The 25,456-nt window shown below is 40.3% G+C and overlaps 1 protein-coding gene across 3 annotated transcripts; it reads right to left on the reverse strand.

Moving 5' to 3' along the window:
- Window positions 1-605: 605 nt before the first annotated feature.
- On the reverse strand, window positions 606-13,697 carry TTPAL (alpha tocopherol transfer protein like). Of its 3 annotated transcripts, none has more exons than XM_087720413.1 (5): window positions 13,603-13,697; window positions 11,064-11,517; window positions 10,313-10,506; window positions 5,006-5,116; window positions 606-1,801 (listed from the first exon to the last, which is right to left on the reverse strand). In XM_087720413.1, exons 2-5 carry the CDS (start codon window positions 11,500-11,502, stop codon window positions 1,526-1,528), a joined length of 1,020 nt encoding a protein of 339 aa, XP_087576539.1. In that variant the 5' UTR covers window positions 11,503-11,517; window positions 13,603-13,697; the 3' UTR covers window positions 606-1,525. The 3 variants fall into 3 exon arrangements, with proteins under 3 accessions (XP_087576539.1, XP_087576537.1, XP_087576538.1); XM_087720411.1 differs by having other exon boundaries at window positions 12,790-13,634; XM_087720412.1 differs by having other exon boundaries at window positions 12,786-13,634.
- Window positions 13,698-25,456: the final 11,759 nt, after the last annotated feature.

The raw sequence follows: 25,456 nt of genomic DNA on the forward strand, positions 1-25,456 counted from the left end.
ACACTGGGTTTGTATATTTAGAACTCCCAATTGAAGCACAGTCACATGACTAAACTGCTTCACTTTTTGGCAATAAGAGAAAGCAAGTCACTAATTTAGACAAACTGAAATACATTTTGGCACTGGCAATAACATGATCAATCTACAGAGAACGTAATATTTACAGTAAGCACCAACTTTCTGGTCTTACTTGGCACTAGGCAAGAGCCTCCATTTTAGTTCCAACAATTTTAAAAGTGCTATGAGCTGCTACCTTATGAGCAGCAGTGAGTACAAAGTTCCCGCCTGCTACAGTTCCAGTCTTGCATGTGAAGAATGGGCCCAAAGGATCTGCAACTTTAGTTAAGTGTGTAATTGAGAGACATCTGAAAGATGACCCGCTGGTAGAGAAGATCTAAAGTTACATCATTAAATCCAAGTGAGGCTCTGAAGTTAAGCCCTTTCCTATACAGTATATTTTATCCTAGAGGTGAGACTGCTGGCCTTAGGGAATGAGGCCAAGATCAAAACAGCACTGAGGTCCCACTGACAAAATAACATAGTGACTGAGGAGAAACTACCATTTACAAATGGAGTATTGTGCTTGTAAAATGTCCTATGTCTGGTTTGCAGAGAACATTTCAAAACTTCTCTGTTCCAAAAATAAAGATATCTAAACAAGTCACCCCTTTTCCTATCAGGTAAACCTTTACAACTATCAGTCTGTGTTTTCCCCCAACCTCTTTTCATGAGATAGGTACCAACCAACAGTGCTATAGTGGTATGCAAAATTATGTGCCTTCTCAGTTGGTCCCGTCTTATGCAAATTCAAGTATGGGAATAAAATTGGCTCATGGATTATTTGATGCTTTCTTTATAAAAGAAAAAAAATGAGCATGTGCTTTCAACAGAACATCAATAGCTAATTGTTTTCTGCAAGAATCAATTTCAAAGTGTAACACTCCCTGTAGTATATAAAGCTGTATTTTTTGTAAATAATGCTGAACTTTATAGATGGCAACAGAATAAGAACTGGCTATCTCTTAGTTTATGGCAGATAAAAACTTCTCGTCAACTATCCTTGTATCATATAGACCACATTTCTTTCTTCCTCTGCAGAGTTAGCATTATATTACTGCACTTATTAATTTGCACGTCATTTTTGCCCCCTTCAGCCTGAGAAAGAATCTAGTGCTTTGCACCTAAACCTGTTTATTTGGAAGCAAGTCCCATACATTTTATCGCAACTTCCTTCCAAGTAATTGTGCTTAGGACCTTGTTATCAAGTAGCTTTTCTTTAGCTGGGTTCATTTGTGGTATCTGAGTTGCTTTGGGTCAATTACAATAACCTCCTGCTTGCTCAAAATATTTCCATTTGCCAGTGTGCCACAGAATCTCTCTTTCTTACAACTTTCTTCTACTTAGATTTGCTTTGGCTCCAAAGTAAAGTAATATCCATCCACACTCATATGTTGTAGAAGCATGAGAGAATTAATATTCCCTTTGTAAACAGCAAGGTGACATTTTGGAAGCTTTATCTGCTAGACTAGTAGCAGGAATAGAGCTGTGTTTTGAAGCTTCGCAAAGAGTCATCATGCTGGTTTTCATCGATCTCTTCACTCATTAAGGGATCATGTGGTGAACAGTCACTGGAGAAGGGCAGATGTGAGTCATCATACTTGAAGTCATCCTCTGATGCCAGCAGTAGCTCATTCCAGGAAGAGATATCAAGCTTTCCTGCCGTGCCACCATATTCTTCAGGGAGAATTCGCGGTGGAAGGTTGTGATGAAGAGATTGCAAGTCTGACCCATGAAGAAAAAACTGGGAAGAAAAGAACCATTTCAACACCATTCCAATTCAAATTAAACATACAGTATTTTAGAAAAAAAATGATACGACTTCCCTTTTAAGCTTAGACAATGGTTCACAGTATTCCTCAATACTACAAGTCTAATTGACAGCAGCATTTGAGACTAGACTGATATTCTTGAGCATCATAGGACAAAACTGAAAGTCTCACAATCTTTATTAACTTTTAAAGATAATTTCTCTTTAAACTGTCTCAAATTGTTTTAAGCTATATCCTGTTGGATAAGCTTCATTTGGACGAACCATTGAACTCCACGAATAAGCCAAGATTACTACTGTGTGGATGAAAAGAAAATCAGTTCAGATTTGTTCTACTCTCTAGAGAAAGCAAGCTCTATAGAAGACCATTTCCAAAAACTGATGCAGCTTAATATTCACATGTATTATCTCCCTTTTAGAATATCTGTCCCTCCTGGATTGTTGCTTAATATACAATGGTATGTGGATTATCTAATGGAGTATTTTTAATCCTTTCCTTTGTTTTTGTAAATTGCCTTGAGGGCTTTAGAAATGTATGGTGCACAAACTTGTGTAATAAATATATAACAATACAGCAGTTATATATAGGGGGGAAAAACAAGACTTCTACTTCATCAATGATTACATAAGCTTCAACTTACATAAATTGTGTCTAATACAATAGCAATAATAAATAAATTATCTCTGTTTCTAACAGGAATATACTCCTTTTGGAGCCTAATTCTTTTCACAGGAACAGTTATTAGTCTCCACATTAGACTAGGATATTTACAGAAATGTATGAAAAGAGAATAAATAATAGATCTTTTCTGACTTTGCTGTGGAGAATTATATTGGGTTTATTTACAAGCTCGAAGTAAAGGAATATCCAAATTTAGCTGCAGATGGATTTAATTTGATTAGCTGCAGTTAAGGTTGAAGTTAAGACCTCAATAGAACAAATAAGGCTTTCTTTCCCAGATGATGTTTAAACATATATTTTACTAATTCAAATTAAACATTTTGAATTTTTATTAAAGTCACTTTGCACAGACTGTAGCTTTTTAGAAAAGAACTTAGAAAAATAGAGTTGGAGGGGACCTTGGAGGTCTTCTAGTCCACCCCCCTGCTTGAACAGGAGACTCTATACCATTTCAGATAAATGTTTGTCCAGTCTCCCACTTTGCACAGAATATATAAATTTCTCCTGAAGTTTAAAATGGAAGAGGAAATTGTGAAAGAACAAACTTTGGCTATAATATTGAATTAGACAAATGGGAAAAATTTTGGGGAACAAACTTAAAAATGACACTATCAGTTGCATACAAGGAAAACCAGTACAAAATGTTTTAAAGATGGCACCTGGCATCAACAAGGTTGGCTAAAATCTTAACAAATACCTCCCCAAAATGTTGGAAATGCGAATCAATACACGGAACATATTACCATTTGTGGTGGACCTGTGAGGAGGCTAAAATTTTTTGGAAAAGGATCAAAAATTGGCTGGAGGCAATAACGGGTTAAAATAGAATGGAAACCTGAAGTTTTTTTATTAGGAATAATGTCTGCGAAATACAAAAAAGAAATCCAGTATTTAATAATATACATAATTACGGTGGCAAGGATTGCCTTTGCCCAGAAATGGAAAAACAAATTAACTCCAAGCGAAGATGAAATAATAAGAAAGGTTATGGATTGTGCTGAAATGGACAAACTAACTAAAGAAATCCAGGGAAAAGAAACAAGAATCAATGACGGAATACAACAAAACTCAAAAATAATAGTTATGAGTAAAATACGAGGGTTAAGAATGGTGAAATCCAAATGAAATATAATAGAAGGGGAAATAATATAAAGTGAGCGGTATCAATTGATAATTGCTATTAGAAAGAACAGGAAGCTCCAGTTCATATTGTATTGTGTAAATGTGGTGTACATCTTAAGTTTTGTGTGTGTGTATTTTACATGTTTGTAAATTTAAAAAAAAATGATTGTCCAGTCTCTTTTTTGAAAGCCTCCTCTGCACTCTTTCTAGAGTCTCCACATCTTTTTTACATCGTGGCGACCAAAACTGAATGCAGTATTCCAAGTGTGATCTCATCTTGCCTTTTGGTACTTTGGAAAATAGTTTGACTTTACAGATTAACAGACTAGGAAGGGACCTTGTAGGTCATCTAGTCCAACCCCCCACCCAAGCAGACCCTACACCATTTTTGACAGATGGCAGTCCAGTCTCTTTCGAAAGCTTCCAGCGATGAATTTCCAACTACTACTGGAGGCAAGCTTTCCAAAAGCAACTACCTTTCTGGATCAGACTTGCCTCTTAAATCCAATATCCCTATAGCCATGATGGTGAACCTATGGCACCTTCTTTTGAGGCCAAGCCTCCGGAGTGCAAAAAAATGGGCCTACAGGCAAACCAGAAGTTCAGGAATGTACTTCCGGTTTGCTCGTGGACCGGTTTTAGCCTTACGGAGTCTTCAGGCGCCTTCAGGAGGCATCCCTGAAAGGTCTGGAGGGCAAAAAACAATCCTTTGAGCAAACTGGAAGTCACTTCTGGTCTGTCTGTAGGGCCGTTTTTCATCCTCCCGAGCCTTCAGGGAAGCCTCCTGAAAGTCCCTGAAGGCTCGGGAGGACTAAAATCGACCCTACAAGCAAACCGGAAGTCACTTCCGGCTTGCTAGTAGGCTTGCTTTTTGCCCTCCAGAGCCTTCAAGAAGCCTCTGGAAGGCCCCTAAAGGCTCCGGAGAGCTAAAATTGGCCCTATGAGCAAACTGGAAGTCTGTTCCTAAACTTCCGGTTTGCCCATAGGGCCGTTTTTTCACACTCCATTTCAGGAACTTCCCTGAAGCCTCCGTGTGTGTGTGTGTGTGTGTTTTTGCCCTCCCGGCTCCTATAAAGCCTCTGGAGCCTGGGGAGGGTGAAAAAAGCGCACCAAAAATGGGGGGGGGAGCACTGGTCATGCACGCATGCACGCTGGGGGTTGTGCACATTGTATTATGGGTGTGGCATGCCCGTGCACAATCCCCCTGCGCTTCCCCCGCTTTTACCACGCAAGCCAAAAAAGGTTTGCCATCACTGCCCTATAGGAACAAGCTAATAGGTGTTGAAAGCTCATAAGCCATGCATATATCCAAGAGCCCTCCCTAATATCCCCATAGACACTATATATTTCATACAGTTTTATTGAGTACTTACCCTTTTTACTATTTTTTCCTTTAGAAATGGTTTGAGAATAGCAAAAATGCCTTTGAATATGCGAGGTTCATTTATGACATTAACAGCTTTTATTCTAATTGGAAAGCCATCCTAAAAGAAAGAAATGCAATAACGTTTATAAAGATTAGTGTTTAGAAATAATGGTATTGGTTTTCAAAACAAACTCAGTCAGTCTTAATTTGTTTATGTAAAAATATTTTAACCACTATGCTCTGTACACATTTCCACTATAAATTCTGAGTGGGATAGAAACTGTTTGTTTCAGAGAGAAATTCTTGGCAGAATGTGTGTTTCTCAAGAATAACAAAAGATTTTAGCACAAAGCTTTCCTGTACAAATAAGGTATTCCTCCTTTCTTAGTGAAGTCACCACAGGAGGGGCATTTCTCATGTCAACATAAATATTTCCAAATGTATTATGCCATAACATTTTATGGATCATAGTTCATCTAAAACATGAAATATTACCCTAGGTTGGCAGAAGTGGGGTGTGTAGCTCAAGGACAAGGCTTTTAGGATTAATATGTTAAAATACTGTTCAGTAGCTGTCTACATTAATGAGCACCAATCACAAAACTTGTAAAGAATACAATGCATCTATCTCTAAAGAAAATCACTAAAGAAAACGTCCACTAGCATGCATGCAAAAGACACAGAATTTGGCATTCCAATTTTTTTTCATGTAGAATGCAACTGAAAAGCACATATATATATCCCTTGCTTACTAACTGCCTCACTTAGTGACCAAAGTTAAGACACTATTAAAAACAGCTCTGTGACCAATTCTTGCATTTATGACAATGGTGATATTCCACGGTCACATAATCACCATTTGTGTGTTTCACAATTGGCTTATGGGAGAATGTGAAAGTAAATTTGCAAATTGCTGTCACATGATGTCTCGCTTAATGGGCACCGTGATTTACGTAACAGCCAAATGGGAAGTAAGGATGGAAGTCTGTCGCAGTAATGATTTCCCACTTAATAACCACATTGCTTAACAATAGAATTGTCGGTCTCAATTATGGTTGCTAAGTGAGGATTGCCTCTAGTTTAGCAACCACAATTTAAGTTTTGAACTATAAGCAGAGATTGTCTCTTACAATAAACATGAATTATATCTGCACTATTTATTGGTAAATTGGAAGCTCCATGTGCCTAAGACTTGACAGGGGATATTGTTCTGAGTGGAACCAATTGGAAAAAAAGTTCTGGGTATGGACTTTCCTCAGACACTGTTCTATAGCAATAGCACTTAGACTTATATACTGCTTCACAGTGCTTTGACAGCCTTCTCTAAACTGTTTATACAGAGTCAGCCTATTGCCCCCAATAATCTGGGTCCCCCTTTTACCCACCTTGGAAGGATGGCAGGCTGAGTCAACCTTGAGCTGGTGAGATTTGAACTGCCAAACTGCAGCTAGCAGTCAGCTGAAGTAGCCTACAGTGCTGCACTCTATCCACTGCGCCATCTCGGCTCTTATATCCAATATCCAATTCACACTCATAACTGCAAGGATTAATTAATTAACACAACACTAGGGTCAGCTCCAAGGTGGGTTGCTTTCCATTTTGTGGAGGACTTTTTCTCACGACAGAACATTCACCTGGAAGCCAGCCTAACACTGGTTCAGAGGGAAGTTAGTGATCGGAAAAGCTTCAAGTGCTGCAGAACAATTCTCTCCCTTCCGGCCACGGGCTCTGTGCCCCCAAAGCCATTTCTTGTTTGCCTGATGGGGAGGGGGGAGAGGGATTAGGAATAGCAATAGGAGATGTGTGAAAAGTATGCTAATCTGGTCCTGATCCTAAGGCCAACTGCAAGCCAGGGCATCATTGCTGCAGCAGGCAATATCAGGCATAGGATCAAAGAGGGCATGGGGATTGGAAAGCTACTGCCAAAAGATGGGTGGGGAGAGAAGGTGAGAGAGAAAGGTAAGAGACTAGTTTGTGTCCTACACATCTCTTTGCTTCTTGATTTCCAGGAGGCACTCTTGGTCTCATCACTGTGTCCCTGGAGTACTTCTCATTGGGGAAATCCTTGGCTTTTCCTGAGGTCCAGCTCCCACCTTCTACCTACAATTGAGGAGGTGAGCTTTTCATCTATTCTTAAGAGAAAAGGGCTTAGAGCCGAGGTGGCGCAGTGGTTAGAATGCAGTACTGCAGGCAACTTCAGCTGACTGCTAGCTGCAGTTTGACAGTTCAACTCTCACCAGGCTCAACATTGACTTAGCTTTCTATCCTTCTGAAGTCAGTAAAATGAGGACCCAGATTGTTGGGGGCAATATGTAGATGCTGTAAATTGTTATAGCAATAGCAATAGCAATAGCAATAGCAATAGCAGTAGACTTATATACCGCTTCATAGGCCTTTCAGGCCTCTCTAAGCGGTTTACAGAGAGTCAGCATATTGCCCCCAACAATCTGGGTCCTCATTTTACCCACCTCGGAAGGATGGAAGGCTGAGTCAACCCTGAGCCGGTGAGATTTGAACCGCTGACCTGCTGATCTAGCAGTAGCCTGCAGTGCTGCATTTAACCACTGCGCCACCTTGGCTCTTAAATTGCTTAGAGAGGGCTGTAAAAGCACTGTGAAGCGGTATGTAAGTCTAAGTGCTATTGCTATTAGCCAGTCTGTCTCACAGATGAATGCGTAAGGACAGAAGTGTCTGGGTTCAGCACTTCTGGTTTGCTCAGCCATTTCATTAATAAATGTCCGTAGGCTCCAAAGGTGAGAGAAAATGGAGTGGGAGAGAATGGAATCTGCATCAGGCACTGCTAGTCGGAATCTTGCTCAATCTTAAGCAACAGAAACCAAAGCAATGAAATAAAGTCGACCAGCACACAAAGAACAGTGTGCAGGCACGCACCCACAACCATAAGAACAGTAGTCAAACAGTCATTACATCAAATTATTAAGTAAATCCACCTTTTCCTTATACAGGTAGTTCTTGACTTACAACAGTTCATTTAGTGACTGTTTGAAGTACAATGGCTTTGAAAAAAGTGACTTCTAACCATGTTTCACACTTATGACCATTGCAGCATCTCCATGGTCAGGTGATTTACATTTGGATGCTTGACAACTGACTCACATTCATGCTAGTTGCAGTGTCCCAGACTCATGTGTCCCATTTTGCAACCTTCTGACAAGGAAAGTTTGATGGGGAAACCAGATTCACTTAACAATTGTGAAACTAATTTTAGAACTGCAGTGATTCACTTAACAACTGTGCTGAGAAATGGGGCAAAACTCACTTAACAAATTTCTCACCTAGCAACGTAAATTTTGGGCTCAACTGTGGTCACAAGTTGAGGACACCTATACTGGAAACTGTTGTTTTGCTACCTGAGAGCAGCAATTGCCTCAAGGATGTAAGGAAAGCCCATCATCAGGAATGTGGGGAAGGGCCTACTAATACCTAATTCTTAATAATCAATTACCTTGATTTTTGCTTTCGACAAACTTACAAAGGAGAATGGCATAATATTCACTATACACTCTGTGTATATAGCACAGCCTCCCTCCATAGTCGAAAGACTTAACTGTTTTGTCTAATAGACTGCCATCCAATTAGTGCTTTTGCTATCAACGGGAAGCTTACCTAACACACTCATCAATCTTTTAACTGCAACTCTGCCCAGGAACAATGTAAATCTTACTCTTGAAAGTCAGCAGAAGTATGAGAATGCAGAAAAACAACCCTCCATATTCATAGCAAAATAGGCACTTGCTGCAACTACAGCTACTATGAAACAATGCATTACTAAACAACTTCTTCCCTGTATCAAAGCGAGTAACAGAATACTAGTTTCAATTTATGTCTGCCACATTATGTAAGGCTAAAACTAATAAGTTAGATTTTTTTCATACTAACAACATTCTTATCTATATTAAACTGACCAATATTGTTTCCTCATTACCTCCTATCTACTATTTGGTATTTCCTAGGTATTTCCTAAGAGTTTAAAATGTTTTTAAAAAGACAAAATTACAGACAACCCCCAGATAAAACACATTACTTATGCTTCACTCTTTAGTTGAAATTTATTTATTAAATCACCATACTTGAGGCTAGTCAGCTTTTCTTACAATACTTAAAATGTTAGACATCTAGCTACACATCGATTTATAAAAATGGGGACCAGGCTTAGAAGGAGTGCAATTATAGCTTATATTTTAGATTAAAAAGTCACAGGAAGAAATGGAACTGTTCATCAGCAATTTATTTAAAATACTTTACAGGAGTTGTTGAGTTTATTTGGCCTCAAGCTTAAAGGTCTTTTTTCCTTTTTGTCAGCACCAAGCAAACAATCACACAGAGAACTAGAAGAGTTTCCAGTTAAAACTCTTAGAGCTGTCATATCTACTTTTGGGTGAAAATATATAGACAGACAGAAATGTTAGGCAACAGAGGATACTGGAAGTCAGTAATGTTGTTAGATTGCTCGATGCAATGGATGTGCTACGCCAGGTTTCAAACTCCTGTCAAACTCCCGGCCTCTGGCCGGATGCATCGCATACTAGTCACACCCACACCTGGTTTAGCGAAGGGGGGAAAAGTTCCAATACGTCACATGTCACTTCTGTGACAACATGTTTGACAGCCCTGTGAATCCAGGCACAGCAGGAGGAGAAATCTGCAGTGGAAAACCTGATAGCAAACAAGCCCTGAGATCTACAGAACGAATTGGCTCATGGAAAAAACTTCTGGATTTGGACAGGACAGAGCAGGCATCAGTGAGAACAGCTTGCCAAAGGCCCTGAAATTCCAAGAAGCTCAAGAAAGACTTATTTTTCCCTTTTCCATTCTTCTCTGTAGCGTAAAAGCAAGCCACAAAAGGGAAAGTAAAGAAGAGCCTATCAGAGCACAAGAAAGACAACACAATAAGGCAATCAGGAAACTTCAAAGGCTCCATACAGAAATGTCTTTATAGCTCTCAGAGCTGTCATATCTACCTTTGGGTGAAAATATATAGACAGACAGAAATGTCAATGGCAATTATATAAATAATCAGAAATTATTTATCTAAAAGCCATGTTAAAAAAAACCTCATAGTAATTCATAGAAGAAAAGTGTGCCTGGAAAGCTTCTGTTCTTTTTTCCAACATCTATTATAGGAACCACAAATATTAACTTTGTAATATTTCCCTTGCAAAAAATGACCAAAGCATTTATATTTTGCATTATTTCCCCCACTCTCCCCAAAAGGTCCTGATTTGCACCACTGAGAATCAGAAGAATCAATAATTTATATTGAATATTTTTCCTTTAATGGTTTAAATCTTACCTGGAGTATTCCAACCATTTTTTTCGCTATGAAGGGGCCAAAGTGAGATGCCTTAGATAAACCGAGCCCTTTGTAGTCTGCAAGAATTACAATTCCATTCACTTGGGTCTCCTCAGACTGAATGAGTTTTTCTAATGTCAAGTACATGGCACGAACGTTTTCGGTAATTGGATAATTACTTGGTGTCCATTTGTCTATGATTAATAAGACAGAGACAGAAGTTAAAAGTTAAAAGAAAAACAAAGTACATTACCAACCTGAATGTTTTAACAATTATTAATAATCCTGTAAAAATCTTTTTCTAAGCTCCCATTACCTCTTATTTCAGAAAAATCCTGCTGTTTTAAGAAACATAATTAAACAGTCACATTGGACAAACCTTTCATGGTTGGACTCCTAAGATCAAACTGAATTAATACTTATAAGAAAATGAATGCTGAGATTTGCAGTCCTATACAAATATACAAAGATTATACAAATAATCCTCAGAACAATAATCTTTTAGAATTATATTACTTAATTAAACACTAGTAAACAAAATTATGTTAATTGAAGATATAGTAATATGTACTGATATATTTATTGAACAGGTGTGGGGAAAATAGGAGGACAGAATGGCACATATAGTACCTTGACTGTACAAAATAAAGACAGGCTATCAAATAAACAAACAAACAATATAAAGTGGGCATAAATCAAATAAATAAGAAAGCAAACAAAAGATTCATCCATCTTAAAAAGTTAATCATACCTGGGCGAATACAGACAACATGGCGTCCTTCATTATCTAAATGAGAAAGCACAGTGACAAAGCCAGATTCCAAGACAGCCTTTATAGCAGATGGCTTCAGATTTGTAAAAACCTCAGGCCAACTTCTCCTACAGCAATGATAGTTCACAAGAAGCTGAAGTGCCCGATCATAATCAAATTTCCTTGCTCTAAGGAACCTAAGCAAGAAAGCATCATCTAGGCATGTCCCCAGATTAGGATAATCTTTGCACACCATGTCTCTGAGGGCTTGAACATCTCGAAGCCGCCACTCGGGTTTTTCCTGCAGCTCTTCACGTGCTTTGGCAATAAGCTCAGCAGACAGGGTACACACATATGTTTTCTGCACTGGCAGGATCTCAATTCCTGACAGAGATCCCTCAGAGGGACTTCTAACGGTGCCATCACTATCTCCTGACATTGGTTAGAGAAATATCTGGGGGGAAAAACGTGACAAAATGCAGACAAAGAAAAATGACCAAGCTGATCACCAACTTTTACAAATAGATTTTTGGACAGTAGTAAACTATTGTGCTAATGTGGATATATTTAGATGTGTCAAATAGCAGATAATTCCCATTTTCCAGTAATAATATTTAACAGCAAACTTAATTATACACAATTATGAGAAAACGTGGGATAAACATGATCACATGATCATGGGAAAATTTATCTCCTAAATTCTCAACTGCTCAGAATATTTGGATTGGTACTTATGGGAATTGACAATTTACCATTCCAAGCAATGTAAGGCTTATACTAAACAAACAATTTCTAATTAAAGGAATTCTTGCAATTTATGACTCTACGACAACCCTGTACATGAGTTTGGTTTTCAAATGAACATCCATGAAATACATGCTGCAAGCACATCACTTTGGCAACTCTTGTTTCTAATTCGGTTGATTAGATTACCCAGAGATTATTACTTTTGTTAATAATTCCTTCTGCTTAATTTCAAAAGGGATTTCTAAACTGAACGATGCAGTTCAACTGCTTATCTTAAAGCAATCAAAAAGTGAATATCTCACTTCTCCAACACTTTGACTTATATTATACACATCTGCAGATCACATAGGACATGGGGGGGGGGGGGAGAGGCAAATATTTCAGCAGCAGCTTCTGGAAATTTCAGCTGTCAGCAATCTTTCCTGACATTAACAGCCTGGGGTTTCTTAGAATGTCCACACTCTGCTATAGTGATATTTGAAAGCTGCTGGCAATAGCAATAGCAGTTAGACTTATATACCACTTCATAGGGCTTTCAGCCCTCTCTAAGTGGTTTACAGAGTCAGCATATTGCCCCCAACAACAACCTGGGTCCTCATTTTACCTACCTCGGAAGGATGGAAGGCTGAGTCAACCCTGAGCTGGTGAGATTTGAACAGCCGAACTACAGAACTGCAGTCAGCTGAAGTAGCCTGCAGTGCTGCATTTAACCATTTGAAGAAAGGTGAATTGCACAATCTATGCTTGCACTTTGCTCCAAAATGGGTGTATCTGTCTCTCTTGAAAATTGCTTAGTCGGATGAGGCCAAAAAACCTCTGATTGATTGATTCATTCTCATTCTCTATGTATGTATGTATGCGTGTGTATGTGTGTGTGTGTATGTTGCCCCTTCATGGATTACTGCCTTGTCGTGGCAAAGGCAATTGAATAGTTTACTGAAGCTATAACATATATATATACACATACATACGTACATACATATATAAACTGTTGATGACAGATGCCTATCACAACCTCTGACGCTGACCAAATCCAAACTGTGCTGATCCATGTGATGTGAAAAGATGTCTGTGATGTTTCTCTTCTCTCAGTGCATTTCAGAAAAGAAAATTCAGTCTAATGGTTAAGGCATAGGTTTTAAAGCAGAAGATTGAGACATCAAGCAGGGGAAGTTAGTTTGGTTGTGGATGCGCAGAGGGAAGCCAGTTGGGCGACTTAGCAGGGGAAGCCAGTTGGGTGACTTTGGGCTTTCAGTCACTCTTTCTAAGCCCAACCCATCTCACTCACTGGTGGTTGTGGTTGTTTGGGGGGAAATAGGAGAAGGAAGGTGTGTTGGGATATGTCCTCACCGCCTTGGGCTGTTGGTAAAAACGATACAAATAAATAAAATAAAATCTCCTAGCTAGCCACTGGGCGAGGGGAATCTCCCTGCGCTTCCATAGTCTTAATAGAGTGGAAGAAAGCAGCCACGCCTAACACTTCCCCTCACCCCAAATTATTCATACGCTGCCAAAAACAGAGCAAAAGAGGGGGGGGGGAAGCCATCCCTCCAATTAGTTGGATTTTTGAACCGGTTGATTTCGGCATCCAAAACTAAGCGCCATTGAACTCAATAGGATGCCTGCTAAGTACACCTCCCCAGGACGCGGCTGCAATGAATTCCGTACTTCGACTGTCACCTGCTTCCTAGGTGACGAAACCCATCCCGCCGTCCCAGGCGCAACAGGAACGACCCACAGTTGCGCATCCACAACGAAACTAACAACCGCCCGTGCAATGCCCGACACTCACCAAAACACCAACTAATGGGAAGAGACTGTTTCCAGGAGAACCGGGTCATAACCCGGAAACGCTTCGGTCAGCCTCACCGAGGCTTTTTCCTGTCGAGGAGAGAAGGGGGGAGGAAGGAAGAGTGAGCATGCGTGGGATTTCTCGGGCGAAGCACCACCCACCAAAGATCGTAATCTCTACAGCAGAAGTCTTCAAACTTGGCAACTTTAAGACTTGTTGACTTCAACTCCCAGAATTCTCCAGCTCGCAAAGCTCCACAAGTCTTAAAGTTCCCAAGTTTGGGGATCCCTGTTCTATAGGTTTAAAGTGTCTGTGGAGATTTTCAGTCATCCAGGTCGTGATTGTCCCAAAGGTGCTTTTTTTCAAGAGGCAGCTGGACTTTCTGGGGTTTTTTTCTCTGAAGATGTTTCACTTCCCATCCAAAAAATTAAGCAAAGCTGAAGAAGCTTCTTGGATGAGAAGCAAAATGTCTTCAAAGAAAAATCAGAAAGTTTAGTTGAAAAAAAATGCATCTTTAGGATATAGGTTTAAACCTGTAATTCCGGTTCACAGTGTCAACACTTAGCCGTGGTGGCTAGGAGAGGTAGAATAAAGCAGAGAGGGGAAAGGTTTTTATTGAGACCAAACTTCTTGCTGTAGGGGGGAAAGTTTATGCAAAAAAGACAAACAATAAACCAACTGCTAAAGAGCTTGACTGAAAAGCCAGTTGCCAATTGAGTCCTTCCATCGAAGTACGAATTATAGGAGACGTATAATAATTGATGCCCGCCTTTATGCTGTAGGAAGTTATCACCCAGCCCCCACCCAGAAAAATGAAATATTCTAGGAAATATTGAAAAGGCAGAATATTATATTTCCCTGGATGTGAAAAGGGAGAAACATGTTTTAAAGACAGAGTAGCTCCCTGCAGCTTCTTGCCCCCACCCTCTTTGTCAATGGGCCATTAAGAAGGCCAAGCCAGCCCCTTTACATAATAAAGAGTTCTCCCCTTCAGCTCCAGGATGATGGGATTAAGGCATGATTAGCCTTTACCCACTCACCACATGGCATCTGAGAACTCAACAAAACCTGGATTCAAAACACAGCCAAGAGAGTTGCCCCTGTGACCCCATGGGAGTCTGACAACCAATCAGAATACATTTCTTATACAAGAACAGGAAATAGGTGGGGCTGAACAGATGATAAAAAGCTCAGCAAGCCCCTTCCTCGGCCTTCTCCACCAACATAGAAGCATGTGATTACCTTTTCTGTTCAGGACTCAAGCCATGTGGTTCTGTCCACCATTAAACCATCTTTCCAAGCAGCCTCCATGTCTCCAGTGTCTTTTCCCCCACTTGGAGCCAAACCCAGAAGGACATTTCTTTCAACAATGCATTAATCAAAATCTGCCCGTATTTACGCAGCACAATGTGAATAGCAAACCAATTAATCACATTCTCTCCCAAGGTGATGAATTTTTATAGTTCAGTGTCTGTTAGCTCCTTTAACCACAAATAAACTGACATGCAATTAAAGGTTATAGTGTATTTTTAACACTGATATAAAATAATATGTAGGCTTTGGGATCTTGTTGACCTATACAACTCTCAAAAAGTTATTTTTAATGGTTTTGATGGAATGGCTGAAAGAATTTAATGGTTTAGCTTGAAGGATTTTATATATAATCATGCATTACATCTCTCTGTAGGTATGCATAAAGAAATATCGGAGTTCATTTTTCAAAAATAGAAATCTATGAAAGAGGAATACTTATTTTTACTGCTACTGTTACTACATGTCCTTGAATTACAACCACAATTGAGCCCAAAATTTCCATTGCTAAGCAAGACAGTTGTTAAGCAAATTTTGCTCCATTTTATTTTATGAATTTTTTTGCCATAGTTGTTAAATGAATCACTGCATTTGTAAAGTTAGTAACATAGTTGTTAAGTGAATCTGGCTTCCCCAAAGACACTGCAATCATCATAAATATGAGTCAGTTGCCAAGCATCCAAATGTTGACCATGCTCAAGCTGAAGGAGCTTCTTGGATGAGAAACGAAAAGTCTTCTCAAAAAAAAAAAAACAGAAAGTCCAATTGCCGCTTGAAAAAAGCACCTTTGGGACAACCATGACTGGATGACTGAAAATCTCCATAGACTGAATGGTAATCCAAATTGTTCAGACTCTATCTAAAATATTATCTCCAGTCCCAGGTAATACAACTTAAGAAGATTGTGGAAAAACTGGAACTGAATCCTAAGAAAAGAGATTGAATGAGATTGGTATGTTTATATTTGATAAAAAATGACAGATCAGAGCATCTGTAGCAAGGGGGGGGGGTTTAATAGAGGTCAGGACTTTCTCATTCTCACACTCCACTTTTTTGATTCCCTATGTGGATACTCCTACAGAGCAGTGGTGAGTTTCCAAATTTTTTACTACTGATCCGCTCGCATGCTCTTGCGCACTCGTGTGCATGTCGCTATTACTGGTTTGCCCGATTTGGGCTGAACAGGGAGCAACCCTCCTCTGCTACAGAGGGAAAATATGATACCACCCTTCAAATATTAGAAAAAAATGTCCCATAGAATAACGTGTTCTTTCTTGCCTGCATTAGGATAATGAAGGTAAGTACAGAAAAGTAAATTCTAACTGAATGTTGGAATAAACTTTGTAATGGGAAGAGCAGTGTGAGTGCAAACAAGCTTGCAATCATCTCTCAAGAAAGTTTTAATCTAGATACTTGCACTGAGCAGGAGTTTGGAGTCAGTGGCCTAAATGACCCTTCCAACTTGTGGAAAATTGGGGATGGTTTACATGTTGTTTAACAATTGATTGCTTAGCAACTGTTTCAAGCTATCACAAAAAATCTCCAGAGCTACTTACAACCTGGTTTTGGAGTTCTAACAGGGGAAAACACACACACACACACACACACACACACACAAATCATATTTGCATTTTCGATGCTTGATAACTGACTCACATATGGCTCTTTTGCAGCCACAATGTTTGGTGTTTTTTGCCAGGGTTTTTTTTTTTGCAAAAACCATTGAAAAAAATGGGTTTATTTAACAACTGTGGCATTCACATCCACAGCAAAAAAGAAAAGAAAGAAAAAGATTGTAAAATTGGGAATAGTCACATGGTGACCTGCTTAACAATCGCCACGACTTAATTCCAGGTTAAGTTGTGGTTGTAAGTTGAGGACTATCTATATATTGAATGGGTTCTACTGAATTCATTTGACAAAACCGTGGTGGTTTTTTCTTTTCTTCCTTTTGTTAAACAAAATTTCTCCAACATTGTTAGTACTAAAACTTTTATAGCCCAAATGAGGTGGTTGGTTTGTAGAACATGCTGCTCAAGAGGTACTACTTCAAAGAGTTGAGGGAGTAGAGAAAGCTTGCAGAAGATATTTTAATCATTGCTGAACAAATAGTCTAGCAATAAAGATAACTGACAAACTTAGCAGTGAATGCAGAAGACTAACACAGTTGTTAATTTTCAGAAAGGCAAAACAAAAGTAGAATCGCTATAGATACGAACCAGATTAGTGGAAAATAGTCAACCCAGAATTTGTTTTCTTCTCCAAAAGCTGGCATTGTGGGAGTTGTAGTTCTCTACTTCCTGGTAAAGGAAAGATATTCCAAGATCTTGACTGGTTCCATGTCTAAGGTTATCATAACACTACTTCTAAAGGCACAGACAGTAGTCCTCAACTTACAACCATGAAGGAACCTGCCCATGGAGCCTATGACCAATTTGATTTTAGGATCTTCTTTTGCAGCAATCATTAAGTAAACACGTCAAGTGTAAAGTGAACCAATGGTTCATTCTGAGCACAGTTTTGCTGAAAACCAGAAGTAAGTGCCTTTCAGGAAAAACATTGTAAATTATAGTCACAGGATACTGGGATGTTGCAAATAGCTATAAATGTAGCTGTGTTGTCAGGCACCTGAGGTTTGGTCACGTGACTTCAGGAGGGAGGCCTGACCATTGTAACTTCAAATCCAGGTCATAAATAGCCACAGTGTAGGTCCATCGTAACTTCAAAGAGTCACTAAGTTGTAAGTCAAAGATTACCTGTACATAAGATTTCACTGTACTGTAATCATATGAAAGAGCAGCTTGTTCAAAGTGTATTAGAAAAATATATTCCTAAACATTAAATATGCTGCCTTTTTGTTTAAGCACTTAAGGCAGTTTACAATAAAAGGGAGGCTGAATTAAAAATTGGTTGGAAACACCAACCTGCAAAACACCATGTCACATATTTCCTCTTTCCTCTATAAAAACATTTCAACATTTCTGCTCAAATAAGAAGAAAATGTAAAAAAAAAAAAAAAAAAAAAAAAAAACTCCAGATTCTTACCAGAAAAGACTGTGCTAAAAGTTTTGGGTGTGGAAATCCAGTAAGGAACATTGTGATATTAGAAAGTCAGGAGAAGTGGTTATTTAGCCACATGGTGGAGCTGTGCCAAAAGAAAAAAAAAATCTAAGTTCAAGGTGAAAAGAGGCTGGCTTTTTGCTTTTCCAAATAGGACTTGCAACATAGTGTTGCAATTCGGAGCATTTGGGTTTTTAGAGGACCAGCCAAGTATGTCACTTTCCGTTTTCTGGTTTTACACGCATTTGCACATGCACACAAGCTATTCAGCTTTCCAACACATTCAGTGAAAGATTCTCACGCTTCACCCTCAGTTCATGGCTACTATTGCAAACAACTCAGGATTCTGTATAATTCTGCAGTAGCATCTCCCAAAGGATTTGGGAGAGGCAGTTGACAGATCTTTAGTTCTTTCACTTTGCCACTCCACTCTCCAGTTCCTAGGATATCAGTGTTAAGAGGAAGGGAATGACAAATCCTTTGAAATCTGTAAACAGCTGTGTGAGTCAACAAAAGTGACAAGTGCTGGGCATAGTTTATCATGTGCACACCTGAAACAAAAATGAGAATTGTTTGCTGAGATTTTATTGGCCTGGGGTGTGATTTCTTTTCCAATAGCAGTAATTACTTTTGTGAGCATCATGTCTAAAACTGAATTTAGACAGGCGCTTGAAACCTTACAAGCAGAACCTGATTCCATTTGATGTCGCGAATTGAAGTACAGAGAAACAAACTGCGCTCAACCTTGAAGGAACTGAACGCTGCCTGGCACAGGAAAATGCTGTCTCAGGATTGCCACGTCTTCAGCTTGTCCCTGATTCCTCTCAATTTTATGACTGCAAGGCCTTGAAAATGCTGTGGGTTTTTATAGCAGTAATAGCTGCTTTTCCCAGCATAATATATGGGGCTATAAAACTTGTTCGCCAAGACCGTTTTCCACTAAGATGATATGAAAGGGGTGGGGTGGAATTTGAAAGCCATTTCACTAATTGAAGGAATAATAACATGAAAAAGTTTCATTATACCAACCTTCCCCAACCTGGATCTTCCATGTATATCAGTTTACATTCACGTTATTCCCAGTCAGAACTTCTGTGAATAAGCATTGTAATTCAGCACATATGAAGGCCACACTAAGTGTAGTTGGTTAGATAGTTTGTGTTATACATTGTGTTATAGCCTATATTCTGTTGGAAATGTTCAGTCAGGAATAAGTCCTAGTAAGGTTCCTTCAGTTCAATTGGCAAAGACTGGAGATGCCAGATACACTTCAGAATGTATGGTTTTACTTGCAAGTTGCACCAGCAACTGACTTTCTGACAGCTGATCTATTCTCTCTCACCCCATTCTTGCCATTCTACCTTTCCTTACAGGTAAAATTAGCAGCAGTGAAATTTAGCAGTGGTAGTGGTGATTAGTGACAGTTTGGTGTAGTGCAGGGGTGTCAAACTGACGGCCCCTGGGCCGAATTCATCACACGCAGGTCACACCCAGCCCCGCTCTGCAAAGGCAAAAACCATCACGATCGAGGTTGCGGTGTAGTGGCTAAAGCATTAGGTTAGAAGCCAGGAGACTGAATTCTAGTCCTGCCTTAGGCTGGGTAATCTTGGGCCAGTCACTTTCTCTCAGCCTAGGAAGGACAAAATGGCAAACCACTTATGAAAAACCTTGCCGAGAAAACTGCAGGGACTTGTTCATTCTCTGAGAATCAGACATGATTGAATGGGGGAAAAAAGCAATGGACTAAGGCTGTGAAGGCCCAAAGTGGCACACTAAGCCATGTCGCCCGGCACACGAAGCCTTTCCTGTTTGTCTTCTGGGTTTCTGGCGTGCATGTGCCCGCAATGATCAACTGTCCTTTGCATGTGCGGCAGTACCGAAAAGTGGTGTGCACATGCACGCCAGTCAGCTCATTGTCAGGTGTCCATGTGCACTGGAACCTGGATGTTTGGCTTTTCTGGAGTGGAATCCCTTCACTTATGTGGCAGTGCCAAAACCCGGCCTGCGCATGCACGCAACCCAGCTGGTCATCAGGTGTGCATGTGCGCTAGAACCTGGAAGTTCAGCTTTTCTGGAGTGAGATTATGACCGCATGCTAGAACAATGTTTCCACACGACCTTTTCGGCACGGTGCCAAAAAGATTCGCCATCACTGGACTAAGGTCTGGTTATTTGCTGTTTGTTCAGAAAAAGGGATATGTTGAGATTTTGCACAATTGCAAGCAGCTAATCATGTTATTATCTGATTACAGTCTAAAGACAAAATTGCATTTTCTTCTAATAATCCCCTGTCTTAAGAGAAGAAACCAGACCACTGGATTTATTATTATGCAAGGAACCAAAGTGACACATTAAATGTATCATTGTGTTCTTGTTGAAAAATAAGTTTATGAAACAAGTGACTTTGGGGGCGGACTAATAGCAGAAAGTCAGGGTAATATGCTTAAAATAGGAAGTATAACATTCCTCTTTATCCCCTGTAATTTTCAAACTGAAGTGAGAAGCTGATGTTTGAATCTGGGAAAACTGTTTGCAAATTCAATAGCTGCATGAACTATTTGGGAAACAGTCTGGAAGAAAGAGACAATAGACTTTGAAAATGAGGGAATATTTTGTAATGGATGGTCATCTATCCACGAGGGATAAAAATGAGAAGAGGAGATGAGAGAAGAGAAGAGTTGGCCAAATGTGATTGGACACACAAGAAAACTATTAAGAAGTCAACAGTAGGCAGAGCTCATGAGGAAGAATAGTGAAAGACTCTTTTTGTGCTTTCATACTTTTGCTGCAAATTTTAGCATAGACCAGCTAGTTATCTAACTCTTTACAGGAAAGATAAAGAGAGAAAGAAAAGTAGGTTTCTCGCTCTTTCGTGTCTTACATCATAGCAGTTCTGCCTTCTTTAAAAAAAACATCAACTTTCTATTTTCCTCTCTTAGGACTCCCTCAGATTCTCCACAGCCCAGTTTTATAACCAGCCAAGCCCCATTTTATGGCAGCCCCTTCAACTGAATGCCAAGGTGCTCTCGTTCCTACAGTATACGTTCCTGATTGGAAAAAGTCATGGCAGCACTCCTTACCCCTCCCTCAACAGATTATGTATTGCCACTTGCTATATCAGAAGGTCCCAGGTTGGGCTGGATGATACAGTTAGGTTCTATCCCTACAGCCACACAGATTGTTTTCAAGTTGTGACAATTGGGATTTAACTGAAAGAATCACAATCTGATTTCTCCAACCTACTTCATGTTTGAAACCAAAGCTAACCACCCCCTTCCCTTTTTACTTTTCATCCCTGATTCATTGCTCATGTGTTGAATTTAACTTCTTTCTACTATGGATACGATATTTTTTCTGACAAAGGCCAGGTTTTCTTGAAGATAATTCAAATGGGCAGGCTAGTAATAGCTGGAGACAAAGCAGCAAGGAGATTATTTTTATTTGTTGCCAACCACTTGTATTCTCTCTTCCTCACATCTGCCTTTCTGGCCCTTACTTTTTCTACCCAATAGGCTACAGCCACAAATCAGCCTTGTCTGGTTAAATCGACAATTAATTTGCTCACACCTGTGGTACATTTTGTCCCGTGGTACATCTTGATGTTGAGGGAAATTTTCACCTCTAGAAATTTTTCTTTTTTCATTCCTTCCTGAAAAACTACAATAACTTTACTGCTCAGTCTTTCAGGGAGCATTATTACTAAGCAACCAAATAATAGTAGAACCATGACTGAAAATTTGCCATAGTACATCCAGGCACCTTAGATTTTGTCTTGCAATGACCCACAGTTGTCCCTACTGCTGTTTTTTGAAGCATTTATCGGAGCTCACCAACCAGTGGTGGATTCCGGATCCCATTGCAACCTGTATGGTTGCAACGGGGCCCGGCATCCACCACATGAACGTGTGCACAGTGTGCACATGCGTCCTCTTGTGATGCCTCTGCAAGCCTCTGTGATGCTTCAGCTGCTCGGCGGAGCATCGCGCAGGTGCTGTGCACTCCGTGCTCATGCGTGGAAGCATCAAAGAGCTCAAATACAGGTAAGGAGCTCAGACAGGCAGGTGGGCCCTCCAGAGCACCATACCGGAATGGTACCCGGTGCTCCGGGCACGCACCAGTACGCCTGTACTGGGGCGTACTGCCTGCAACTCACCACTGTCACCAACAGTTCCTCCAGGCAGCCAATCAGGGAAAGCTGAAATTAGCTTCCTGCAAAGATTCTACTTCCATCTTGGCATTGCAACACTGTTTTCACAGAGCAAATCAAAGCATAGAAGCATTGGCTGCCCACAATTCTGAGACTTCATGTGAGACAGCTACAATCTTAAGCCACTTAGCCAGAAGGGTATTAATTCAGCTGCTCAGCAAGGACAGTAGCATGAGAATCTACAGGTGCAGCATCATTGTAGTATTAATACCAAAGCATTATGTGGAAAGGCCCTTCATTCTCTTCCTTCTAGACCTGTATCCTCCTTTGTCCCTCTTCCCTGGCTGTGATAGATGCTGGTCAACACACAAATGTCTCGTGACCAGAGGCAGTAATTGTGGAGTAGGAGGAGTTGTTTACAGTCTTTCCTAATCTTCAAGTTATTTCTTCACTTTTACAACCAGTAACAAATTAACTTTCACTTTATCTTTCTTTTGTGCTTTAGTGGCTCTGTCCTGCCTTTGGCGTCACTTATTTAAGCTACAGAGAATTAGAGTGGCAGAAAACCTATTTAGTTTTGGTCAGCATTTTTGAAGGTTAGGCTGTGATCGATGCTACTTGAGGATGAATGCTTTTAAATATGAAAATTATTACATCCAATTTTTATTCCTGGGAATCCAAGATGATCCACAGGAGATTTTTGGGTGAAATCAGTCAAATCCAAATCTGTGGAGCCCTATCAATGAATGTAAATCATTCCCTGAGGCAAGAAAATGATTTCCGGTATTTTCCAGCATCACTACTTTAAGTAGGAAAATGGAAATAGTTAGTAAATATAATTCAAAATATGAAGTGCAATTGTCACTTAAGCAGTCGAGTGACTTAGCATTGAACTCAAGAATCTATAATTCAGACTTTTATTTCAGACGGTAATCTTAGATAAAAGTATAACTACTCTCAGTCTTGTAATACAATATTGTTTTTAAAATTATGTTATTCTCAGGGACAGGGACATGAAGATCCCAATGGTTCCAGCTAGTGTATCCAATGGCAAGAAACTGTGGGAGCTATACATCAAAACTTCTGGAGGCCTCTGTATTAGATGGCTATATGGATCCAGAGCAATTTGGGTTTTAGGACTAGGATGAACCAGTGGTGGGATTCAACTAATTTATCAACCGGTTCGCCGAGGGTTAGGTTGGCTGTTGGAGGCATGTCCTACCCCTCCAGCTCCAGCTCCACTGCACATGTGGGATGAGGCTCCAGTGATGGCCAACCTGGCCCCGGGTGAACCAGTTGTTAAATTATCAACACACACACACACACACTATCAAAGTGGTTCCTGGGTTCTGCGCTGCAATGGAGAAACAGGAAATGCAGCGGCTGGCATGAGGGAAGGAGGAGCAGGGAGAAGAAAGAGGGATAGCGGCCTTTTCTTTCTCTTGTGCCGGCTGCTCTGCTGCTCGTTTCTCCATTGCAGTGTAGCACCCAGGATCCACTGAGAGCTGGAGTGGGGGATAATTTAACAACCAGTTCACCCAGAGTCAGGATGGCATTCGCGGGAGGCTCGTCCCACATGTACAGCGGAGCTGGAGAACGGGGATAGGCCACACCTCCAAAAGGCAACCTGATCCTGGTCGAACCGGTGAAAACCGGCTGAATCCCACCACTGGGATGAGCTTTAAATTAGAAATAATTGTTCCGCTGAATTTGAACAGAATGTAAATGCTAATACAGGCAGTCCTTGACTTACCTTACCTGTTGTACCTTATGAATTGTGATGAATCTATCTTTTCTTTTATGTACACTGAGAGCATATGCACCAAAGACAAATTCCTTGTGTGCCCAATCACACTTGCCCAATAAAGAATTCTATTCTGTTCTGTTCTGTTCTGTTCTACTCTACTCTACTCTACTATACTCTACTTGCATTTGTTTAGTGATCATGTGAAGTTACAAAGGCGCTGAAAAAATGATTTATGACCATTTTTCACACTTACAACCATTGCATCTCGGTGATCATGTGATCAAAATTCAGATGCTTGGCAAGTGGTTCATATTCATGGCAGCTGCAATCTCATCTTTGGTAAACTTCCAACCAAATGAAGTCAATGAGGAAGTCAGATTCACTTCACTTAACGACCATGTTACTAACTTAACCACTGCAGTAATGCACTTAACAACTTTGGAAAGAAAAATCATAAAATGAGACAAAACTCACAACAACTGTCTTGCTTAGCCACAGATATTTTGGGCTCAGTTGTGGTCATATGTTGAGGGTTAACTGTAATTTAGTGGCTCGAGCTCAGTTTGAAGCAATTAGTCCTATACATTTTATTGTATTTATTTATTTTATATGCTGTTTAACTCACTGTCCAAATCACTCTGGGCAGTGTACAATGTAATAAAAATAGAAAAACAATTTAAATTTCAAAAATAAAATACACACTAAAAACTGAAGGTTCAGACAGATCAGGTGTCTTCTCTGTCACTGCACCAACCACCTCGGTCCTAAAGCATTTCCACTGGGCTGGGCCCCATGCTAACTGGCAAAGTGAGGCTTAAAGGCCCTTTTAGAAGACCAGAAAGGTGGGTGAGACTCTCACCTCTTGTAGCAAGATTTCCACAGGGAAGGAGCCACAGCAGAAAAGGCTCTTCTCCTAGAACCGTGATGGCGAACCTATGGCACGTGTGCCACAGGTGGCACGCAGACCCCTCTCTGCAGGCACGCGAGCCTCACCCCAGCTCAGGTCCACTGCGCATTCACGCATGCCTCCCGCTGGCTAACTGGTTTTTGGGTCTCTGCCGCGCATGCGTGGGACATATATACGGGAGGCACACATGCACATGGCGGGAGCATGCACGCATGCACACTGAGGGAGCATGCATGCATGCTCAGGGGTCACACATGCATGTATGGGGGTGTACAGGGGGGAAACATTTGTGTGGGGGTTCATGCATGCATTGCATTATGGATGCAATAAGTATGCATGTTTTCGGCACTTGATGCAGAAAAGGTTAGCCATCACTGTCCTAGAACTTGCCAGCTGAAATTCCTTTGCTGACGGGGTCTGCAGTAGACCCCTTCTGCCAGAACAAGTAAGACAGGCTACTCCAATTAAGGCAAGACAGTTTCTTAGATATCCTGTACCTATCCCATAAAGGGCTTTAAAGGTGATAACCAACAGCTTGAATGAGATTTGAAAGCAGATTGGCAACCAGTGCAGCTCATGTAACAGTGTGGTTACATGTGCTACCCTAGGTATTGTATGCAATGCGTTTTGAACCAATTGTAGCTTCTGGCTACTTTTCAAGGATAGCCCCATGTAGCATGCA

Source organism: Thamnophis sirtalis, unplaced genomic scaffold (genome assembly GCF_051295495.1).
Source record: "Thamnophis sirtalis isolate CommonGarterSnake01/CBP01778 unplaced genomic scaffold, rThaSir2_p1.2 scaffold_7, whole genome shotgun sequence".
Taxonomy (NCBI): domain Eukaryota; kingdom Metazoa; phylum Chordata; class Lepidosauria; order Squamata; family Natricidae; genus Thamnophis; species Thamnophis sirtalis.

What these genes read in the sequence shown, in the direction of transcription:
- TTPAL (XM_087720413.1), bottom strand. Translation starts at nt 11,502, where the DNA reads ATGTCAGGAGATAGTGATGGCACCGTTAGAAGTCCCTCTGAGGGATCT. An exon ending in TGTTGTCTGTATTCGCCCAG is followed by an intron (nt 10,507 to 11,063) that starts GTATGATTAACT and finishes TATTAATCATAG; the next exon opens with ACAAATGGACACCAAGTAAT. An exon ending in AGGAAAAAATAGTAAAAAGG is followed by an intron (nt 1,802 to 5,005) that starts GTAAGTACTCAA and finishes TTTTCTTCCCAG; the next exon opens with TTTTTTCTTCATGGGTCAGA.